Genomic DNA, 10050 nt, shown 5'->3' with positions numbered 1-10050 from the left:
GGGGTTGCATGGTTCACTTTAACAACTTTATTAAACAAGAAGAGTCCCGACGTGTGAATAAAAAAACTCCTGAGTTCCGAGGCCGCGCCCGCTTCCACGCGGCCCGCCCTCCCGGGTCCGGTCCCCCACTCTCAGGAGTTGTGCTTCTGCCGCTTCCAGAAGCGCTTGACGTCGCCGTGCCCGGCCGGGGTCACCACCATGAGCCGCTTGGCCGAGTTCTCGAACACCAGGACGCCCAGCTCCCGAGCGTGGGCCAGCAGCAGCTCAAAGTCCACTTGCGACAGGAACTGGTTATACAGGACGCCTGGGGTCCGCAGGTCAGGAGCGACAGGGGAGAGAGAGGAGGTGAGAAACTGAGGCGCGGCGCCCCTGGGTGGCAGCCTCAGGGCAGCGGTCTGGGCTTGCCATCCACCACGTTTAAATACTAATCTATGTTTGCCTCCTCCAGGGCTCATTCTAACACTAGTGTGATCCAGGCATATTCAGGAAAGCAATATAATACAATAAGAAAACCCATTAATGCTTACCAAAACCAGAGAAATTACTATGAATTATCCCTCCCAATTTCCCTCTTCTAGCTAAATCTAAATTGCACTGATTTGAGACAATTTATTTACTGCCACCGAGTCACCCCAAAATAAAAAGTGCATGCGTTTACCAGCCCATGCAGTAAACAAAAATTAAAATGCATGAATAGCTTTTTCAGTTCATCAAGACTGAATTGTCCTTCCTCTGGCCAATGACCAAGAATCAACTGCCAAAAGCCACTCACCTTCGGTGAACCGGAGTCTGTCCCTTTCCAGCTCCCACAGCCGAATCTGGTCCGTGATGGTGGGGGGCAGCACAGGTGTCTGCAGGGGCAAGGGATGGCTGTAAGATTCAGGAATACTACTCCAGACAACCCTAGCCCTCCACTCATTCCCCAGATTTAGGTGCCCCTTTCTCTTTTCCATCACTTCATCGCCAGATGCCAAGAGCTGTCAGCCTCCAGCAGCTGTCTGTACCTCCAGTCTCCTGTTTGTACCTGTTTAAGCATCACTGGGTGGGCCCTTGTCCTTAGGAAATGGATGATCTAGGAAAACAGACAAGAACTGGGATCAAGGGCTTAAGAAAGAAGGAAAGCTAGCTAAGCTGTCACCTAATGTCACTGAATAGCAACTGTTTAAAAAGTCATGGGCACATGCCTGTCAACAGTTCAACCCATCCCAGTTTAGCTGTTGTCCCCAGGTGCTGTTCCCACTGGTGATGTCTGCTACTCCTTCTTTGACACATCTGTCCTTTCTATAGTCTTGTTTTTCATTTTTTTATCTTTAAAATAACAACAACTATTATTTCTGAGCACTTACTGCATGGCAGGCTCTGAGCTAAATTATTTACCTTTATTTCACTGAATCCTTCCAACAGCCCTATGAGGTGAGAACTCTCATTATTTCCAGATGAGGAAACTGAGACTCAGAGAAGAGAAACAACTAGGCCATCTATGCATCTAGGAAGTGGTGGTGTCCTTCTTCCGTGTCTTTTCCCCTCGCCGGTCTACCTATTCCCACACCTAGCGCCTTGATTTCTCGTGCGCCTGATGCTCAAACATAGACAACTCACCACCACCTACTGTAACAGACCCCATGCTAGCCTTCCATGAGGTGACCACCCTGTACCCCACAGGCCAGGTGCAGCCTTTCTTCCCACCTGCACCTTCCCCAAGAGGCAATACCTGTTGGGCTGTGATGCCACTAGCAATGGCCTGCTGCACACTCTCCCGGGTCACCTGTGCCACCACCATGTTGGGGAAGCGATAGAGCATCTCAGAGAAAAGGGCAATGAGGGCGATCTGCAGCTCCGACTCTGACCCGAGGATAGGAAGAGAGTAATGATTAGGAGGCTCCTCTACACCCAGAGCTCAAGCCTCAGAGAACTCTGTAAACCACCAAGTTTACATGACCAGAAACTGGCAGTCCCTCCTCCTTTCCCCTTCCCCACTCCCCTCCCCAGCCTGCTCTCCCAGGGGCCCTCTGTCCAGCCTCACCTGTGTAGGCATACAGCCGGTAATTGGTTTCCACGACAATGAATCCAGGATGATGTGCAGTGCCCCCAGCCCCAGAAACACCTGACGAGAGATTGATGGCCAGTCGCGTGGGGTAGTAACGCCGAGATTTCCTCTGGAAAGGAGAAAGGAAAGGCAATAGGCCCTCTCTCCGGCGTCACTGCCCTTCATCTTCCTCCTCAGACAGTATAGATTCCTTCCAGTGCACAGAACCTCAACTCCCAATTTCTCTCCCGAGGGACCCAAACATTCAGTCCTGGCAACTGCTTCCTGCCTCCCGAGACCCCGCTCCTTTTTAAGGCCAAGGCACCATACCACCCTGCCTCTTCCCTAGAAGCCATGTATCTGGGTGCTCATACCTTCCTCTGGAAAACAAGCCCAAACTCACGCAGATGTTGCAGGAAGTTCAACAGAGAATCACTCATACCTTCCACAGAGTAATCCTAGGGAAGAGAGATGGCCAGCTGGGGTCCAAAACACATCTCATCCTCCCTTTCCCAACCCCATACACTCACTCCCTCTTTCCCCATCTTTGTTCATTCTTATCTTTCACTGTTTTGCCCCATAACCTCATTTCCCTTTCCCATCTCTCTACTCTTTTCCCATCTTGCCCACCCAAGCCCCCAGCTTACCTTGCCCAGAGTAGAGAAGCTGAGCTGGAAGAGAAAGGAGAGAATCTCCACAAGGTCCATGCCCCGACTCTAGGGAGGAATGGGCAGAGACAAAGGGGGAGGGATGGGAGGGAGGAAATGAGGAGAAAAAATCAGGGAACAGAGTCTACGGGCAGCAGTCTCTCAGTGGGTCCTGGGAAGAGCAGAGCATGCCGGCAGGCAGCCCCTGACCTGCTCACCTGTGCTGTCTGCAGATACTGTAACATAAAGTACCAGAGCTGGGCCGGGGTGTCCAGCAACAGGAACTGGAAGCCGGCAGAGGTAATGCAGGGCGGCTCTCCAGGTTCAGCACTAGAGACAGAGAGGGCCCATGGCAGAGGTGTGCAGAGAAAGGCCACCATCCCACCTGTGTGATCACATTTTTGGGGGTTTATCTCTGGCCGTGCTCTGCTCAGCTCTCCTTTTACAGCCAACCCTCTGCAATCCTGACCCGATGTGGACACTCAATTTAGCAGGCACCCAAGCAGACGGCAAAACAGAGCCGCTGTACCTCTGGCTTCCTCACCTCTTCATGAGCCCAGCCTGGCTAAGGAGCTGAGCCAAGTCCTGGCTGACGGCTGCGCTGGGGGATCCCACCATGAAGTGCAGGACCACCTGAGGAACGGAAGAGAACAGAGAGTCGGACGCCTCTAAAGGCCGTGGGAAGTAGGAGCACAAGCAGAGACACACACAGAGTCCCAAGTCCTCACCTCCCATCGCTCCTCGGCATACTTGTCAAGTGAGGGGACATCCCGGGCGTGCTTGTCTGGTCCCAGCTGACTTGTGTCATCAGACCAGGCCTTGCCCCTATGCCAGGACGGTCGAGAGTAAGGAACCCTGCCTGTGTTCGCCGCCAACCCTTCTGCCCTTTTTCCACCTTCGTCCCCAGGGGCCATGAGTGGGAGACATTTCCTACACCACGTAGCTATGTCTGGTCCAACTTATTCCTAAAGGAGCTTCCAAAGTGGAGCCCACAAGCTTCCAGAGAGGCCCCCTCAGGAGCTTCCCCTCCAGCAGTTTAATGAGCAGTTTAATCACTATTTCCCCTGCCCATCTTAGGAAAAGGTGTGACATACCCACCCAGAAGGGCGATGCGGAGGTTTTGGCGGAATATGGGGTTGAGGATGAGGCCCTGGAGCCCACCAGGGAGCAGCTGGGTGTGCCAGATACGGAGGCCGCTCAGCAGCCCCGTGCTTTCCTCCTGAGCTCTGGAACAGAAGCAGAGAGGTGAGGGGGATGTCTGGAGAACAGAAAGAAGGAGGCCCATAAAGGCTTCCATTTCTGCCTGTTCTGAACTGGTGATCTTTGGAACACTGTTTCACAGAGTAAGATCAGTGTCTTCTTAAGGCAAATTTCTTTACTGTAACACCTACCAGAGCCTTCTTACAGACCTCAGAACTCTCCAAGAGGCAAAATACAGTAAACGGAATTTCCCAAAACTTGCTTAATTACAAGTTTTGTGGTGTTCCCATCAGTATTTCTTGGAAGTGTCCCAAGAACAGCAGTTTGGGAAACTTGGCTATTAAGAAATTTGTATCTGACTGAGAATGCCGGAGACACTCACTTGCTGAATTCCTTCTTCACCCACAGGGCTACAGCAGCTTGCGGCAAAGGCTGCTCCAGAAAGAGCATCCGCATCACCCAGTTCTTAGCCAAAGATGGGAGCTCCCTGTAAGGCAGGAGAGGGAAACTGTTAATATCAGAGCTGCCTGAGAACTGCATCCCTGCTCTCAATGGCCTCAAACACCTCACCTCACCCCCCACACTTTCACCAGTCTTGCTGCCCCCACTACCTCCATCTGGTTTGGCACACTTCAATCTCCAAGCCCACCAGGGCTAAGCTTCTACCCACGAGAACTTATTCCAGTCTGCAGGCCTTATTACATTTCCCCACCATGGTCCCTGCCATGAAGGGTGTCCTCACCTGAAGACAGCCAGACAGGTGGCAGGGTGCCCATACAATCGGTCCAATACCCCAGGGCTCAGGCTCCCTAGGAATTCCTGCAGGTTCCTGCATTGTAGGTGTACTCGACTCAGTCCACCCCTGGAAGGGGTGCTCTCCATCACCTGAAAAGTGCAAGTGTTAGCGTTCCCCCACAGTCCATGCCAGTATTGCCCCTCAACTTTCTCACTCCGGCTCCAGAGCCACTGGCCCCCACAAAAACGCATCTTTTCTATGGTTTCCTTTCTCATGTCACTCATCTCCTCTTGTTTCTCCCAAATCTGACCAACCTCCCCTCTTTCCTGCCTCCTCGCCCCACTGCTGGCCTCAACTCCAGTCTTCTCTAAATTTCTAGATGGCAGAATTGTTAACTGTCCCATATTTGCAAACTTTGTATTTCAGTGACTGGTCTCATCTTTACCTAAGCAGTGACAAAGAGACTTGCTGGAACCCAACCCTCTCTCCCTTCTACCTCTCCTGGTCTGAGCAGCCTATAAGCTCCAAATCTGTCCGTTCTTCCCATCTATTTCTTGGCCCCATTTCTCGTGCTGGGCACGGCAATAACTACCTTACCCCTCCATGTCTCCCAAATCCAATTCCACCTCTTTCCTCTTCCCGCCCCCAAGACTACTTCACCCCATTCAGCCTGACCCACACCGCTTGATCTCCTAACTTGTCCCCTACTTTCCTCCCAGTCCTCGCCTCTCATTCAACTCTCTCCCTCTTATACCTCCGCCACCGCTTCTCTCCCAGCCCCCTTACCACTCAGTGTCGATCCTCCCTCGTGCACTCCAAGTCTCGTCGCTTAAACGGAGCCAATGTCTCTCATTGGCTCCGGGGAATAGGGAAAAGGATGGCGGAAAATGAGAGGAAAAAATGGGAGAGGGACGAAGGATTTCACCGACAGGAGACCAGAGTGGAGGATGCAGAAAAGAAGGGAAGGAGTGGAGAAGCAGGGAGGACAAGAGTCGGCGCTGCGCCCGCCGGCCGCAGGGCATACTGGGAATTGGAGTCTTGTCTTTCCCCACCCGGGGGCAAGCTGAAGCGCGTCTGACTACAACTCCCAAGAGGCACCGCGGGGAAGCCTAGAGGGGAGAGGCTGGCTTTTACTTCAGAGAGTCGAGGGCACCAGAGGTTGGGCCGCTTTGTTCCGCGTAGCTCTCCGCCTTCTCGGCCAACGGCAAATCTAACCGACCTGAGCTGGAGTGGGGACGCTGGGAGTAGAAATGCCCTGAGAGCTTCCTGGCGGAGGTGCAGAAAAGACATGGTGGTGAGGCGCTTGAGTTTGGAGACGCACGAAACTGGGTTCTTTGAGCTCAGTTGCTCCCCGTGAAATCGGAATAATGCACTTTCCAGAGCATTTTCTCGAATTAGGAGTTAATTCGATCCAGTGCGCTTTCCTCGGCACGTAAGTACTCAATAAATCTTAATTGTCACGTCCTCCATGCTTCCACCCACCTCCCCACCTCCCGTTTAATTAGAAGATCCTAATAAATGCAGATTTAAAAAGAAACCAATTGTTTGGTCTGATTTATGAAACTACTGCGGGGTAAGGGAAGGGAACGTCTTCAGCAAAGCCAGAGCTACACGTTTCCCCACATTCCTATAAGGCAAGTTTTGTTATTCCCACTTTGCAGACTAGAAGACGAAAGCTCAATGAGATTAAGAAATTTGCCCACAGCCAGACATCTAGAAAGTGCCCGAACTGGGAGTTGAAGTTCATTTGCCAGTGACCAGGAATCAAAATGGTAAGAACTAAGACTTTGTTATAATTTGTAGCCCACCCATGCTTGTTTTGTTGGTCCGTTTCTTTAGCAATGTTTAAAATCCTCAAAGAATGAATGACACAAAACTGACAAAGCTTCCTTACGGCAAACGTTGGGTAAGGTTAGAAGACAAATTGCAATCTGGGAAGAAATATTTCATAAAATAGACAAAATACAAAGAGCTCTTATAAAGCAATAAGAAAAAGAACACAGTAGAAATATTAAGAAATAACAGGCAATAAACAGAAGAAATACAAGTGCCTTGTAACCAAATGAAGAAACTCTCAACTTCATTCTTAATTAAGGAAAAGTAAATTAAAGAAATAATAAAAAGTCCAATTAGAAAAAAAAAAAGGATTGACAACCTCATTGTTGGCTTGAGTATACATGAGCACTTAACCATACTCATATTTTTTTTTCATACTCATTTTTGTGGAGGGTTGACATAGGCACACCTTTCTAAGGGTAATTTGGCGGTATGTACCAGTGATTTTAATGTAATTACCCTTTGACCTAGCAACTCCCCCATTAGGAAAGTAGCATTCTGAAATTCTGCCACATGGGTACAAAGGTATACATGCAAAGATGTTTATTGAAGTGTGTTTGTTGTTGTAGCATGAAAACAATGGAAACAGTCCAAATGTCCATCATTGGGAGCTGGTTAGATAAAATGTGGGTAGAGTGCAATGTAGAATACTGGGCAGCGCTTGCAGAGGAGGTCACTGTCTGCACACTGGCCTGAGCTATGTGCCACCTATCATGACGGGGACAAGAGCAGATTACAAAATGGCATGCCTAATCCAGTGCCATCTCTGTAAAAGAGGCTTTTACGTGTGTGTTAAACTCAAATAGGCCATATGCTTCATTTTGACTAGAGCAAGCAAGGGGGAGCTGGGCAGACTGGTTGCAGTTCCCTACAGTGTAGGGAAAACTAGGGCTACACTTCCAGAACAGGAGCTGCTAGTCACCTGTGGCTATTTAAATTTAAATTAACTGAAGTAAAGTTTTCAGTTTAGTTCCTTGGTCACATTAGCCCCATTTCAAATACTCAACAGCTACATGTGGCTAGTGGCTACCTATTGGACAGTGCAGATATAGACCATTTCCATGATCACAGAGTTCTCTTGGAGAGCCCTGCCCTAAGGGATGCAAGGTGTCTGATGTCAGGCTGAGCGCAGGCTGAGTTCCTGGAACTGGCCTTCAGAAAGAAAATCAGCCTGGGCTCCTAGGAGCTGAAATTGTGGAACGAGCTCCCTGACATAGGGCTATCCACCCTGTGCTTGAAAACGTCCTATGTTGGGTAATGGAGAGCTCATGCCCTCCTCCCCTCGGGTAGCATCCTGGAGAGAAAGAACAGAGCCAGGAGCTGACGGGCCTGTTTTCCACCAGCTTCTCCATTTCCCGGCTGTGCTGCCTTGGGCATGTTGCTAACCTAACAAGAGAGGTTTTCTTCTCTGTGAAATGGCAATAAGTTTAACTACTTCCTGTGTTGTATTAAATAAGATACAATATGTAATAAGTATGGTACCTGGCACAGAGAGGGTGCTCAGTAAATAGCATCATTTTATAAAAAACCAGTCAGGGCTTCCCTGGTGGCGCAATGGTTGAGAGTCCGCCTGCCGATGCAGGGGACACGGATTCGTGCCCCGGTCCGGGAAGATCCCACATGCCGCGGAGCGGCTAGGCCCGTGAGCCATGGCCGCTGAGCCTGCGCGTGCGGAGCCTGTGCTCCGCGGCGGGAGAGGCCACAACAGTGAGAGGCCCGCGTACCGCAAAAAAAAAAAAAACCAGCCAAACAAAAAACATGTAAATTTGCACCTGTAGTATGTCCTACAAATAAGAGAGTCGTGCTCAGAGAGCATCAAGGGCATTTGACCTGATCGGGCAAGTCAGGGAAGATTGCTGAAGGACCAGCAGGAGTTAACAAGGCAAAAACAGCAGGGAATTATGTCCCAGGTGGAGGAACAGCAAGCTATAAATGCCATGTGGCAGGAAGGACTGAAAGAAGGCCAGTGGTGCACAAAGCGGGAGGAGGGGCAAACTTGACCAAGAACATTTTGTTCATTTTAAGGTCAATGGGAAGCCATTAAAGGGTTTAGAATAAAGGAGTGGGGTCAGATTTGTGTGTTTAAAGATCACACTGGCTGTAGGGCTGTAAACAAACCAGAGAGGAACAGAAACAGATCCTGGGAGACTACTGCAGTGGTCCAAGCAAGATGGAGGTGGCGTGTGCTCCGATGGGGATGGAGACAGAAATGATGAATTTAAGGGAAATATGGAATCAAAGGCAACAGAGCTTCTTGATAGACTGGACTTCGGAGGTGAGCGTAAGGGAGAAGGGGTGTCAACGATGATGCCCAGGTTTCTGGCTTGCGCAGCTGAGCTGCCATTCAGTGAGTCAGAGAACCATGGAGGAGTAGCAGGTTTGAACATGCTGAGACTGAAATTCAAATGAACCCTAGGTGGTTGTGCAGGTCTAGAGCTTAAGAGTTCTAAGCTCAGAAATTTGGGAGTTCTCGGCTCACTGCCATGGCTTCTTTTGCTCACCATTGTGGGTTCTGGCCTCTAAACTATTGTCAGTGCTTGTCTTAAATTGTGGGTCACAGTGGTCTGACCTGTGTAGGTTCCAGCAGGACTCAGACCTGTGACCTGGAACCCCAAGGGCCTATCAATACAACCGAAGATTAAATTATCTTTATTGCCATCCTCATTACCCAGTTGGCTCATTTTGTAAATGTCATCAACTGAGACCCCAGGGTCTTTATTTCACATGAACTGCCATCAGTATGGGTCTGCCTTTTCCCATACTTGCAACTGATTTTTTTTTTTTCATTACAACCAAATTTGAACTCTGTTAAATGTTTTCCTGGCAGCTGTGGCTCATCCTTCCAAGCCTCTGAGATAATTTAGGGTCTTGGCTTGGCTCTCAAACAATTCAAACCTATTGGTTATTTGAACACTTGATCAGTCTAATACAGGGATTCTCCTCCTGGGACTTCCAGACCCTGGGGTGCAGACAGCGGGAGAGGGTTTCCTAGAATTTGGGCAAGAAGAGAATTACATCTCTATTTTTATTAACTTCTAACTGAAATTTAGTATTTCCTCCAAGTATGAGTATGAGCAAAACCCCCAGTATATTAGCAGTACCTGTGACTTGTCACTAACAGACACCACAGCTACTCTCACATCCCACTACAGCTGTAGAAATCTCAGAATATCATTTATGCTCATTACTTTCTGAAAATATCAGTAATTATTACACCTGCTACTAGGTCTTATTATTAAATATATTTAAAAGAAGCACATGTTACTATATCATTTTTTTAAAATTTTGGTAAATGCTTTGATTTCCTGTTACACATGTGTAATCATAATTGTATATTATATATATATATGAAATATTTTTAAACGGGTTTTAAAACATAATTCTGAGGAGGAATCAGTAGACCTCTCCACACTGCCAAAGGGGTCCATGGGTCAGACAAGGTTAGGACCGCTGGCCTAATCCACCTCCTTCCAGGTCTCCTGCAGAGCTCCATATTCATGTGGGACCTTAGGTCCCACAGGCGAGGGCCTGGCTTATGCAGAAACAGAACGCTATGCTGGGAAAAACACATGTTAGGAAATGGAATGGGAAGAAGAGGGAAAAAG

At 49.1% G+C, this 10050-nt stretch overlaps 1 protein-coding gene across 1 annotated transcript; it reads right to left on the bottom strand.

The window, feature by feature from the left end:
- On the bottom strand, positions 1-5548 carry GTF2H4 (general transcription factor IIH subunit 4). The gene is made up of 14 exons (XM_082664322.1): positions 5396-5548; positions 4616-4758; positions 4256-4360; positions 3768-3899; positions 3402-3498; positions 3218-3306; positions 2892-3003; positions 2674-2742; positions 2401-2484; positions 2024-2156; positions 1712-1842; positions 1025-1072; positions 773-851; positions 1-304 (listed from the first exon to the last, which is right to left on the bottom strand). Exons 2-14 carry the CDS (start codon positions 4753-4755, stop codon positions 132-134), a joined length of 1392 nt encoding a protein of 463 aa, XP_082520448.1. The 5' UTR covers positions 4756-4758; positions 5396-5548; the 3' UTR covers positions 1-131.
- Positions 5549-10050: the final 4502 nt, after the last annotated feature.

Source organism: Grampus griseus (assembly GCF_964374135.1).
Source record: "Grampus griseus genome assembly, chromosome: 10".
Classification (NCBI taxonomy): domain Eukaryota; kingdom Metazoa; phylum Chordata; class Mammalia; order Artiodactyla; family Delphinidae; genus Grampus; species Grampus griseus.
The sequence above is the reverse complement of the archived record's forward strand: the minus strand, read 5'-3'. Positions and strand labels throughout refer to the sequence as shown.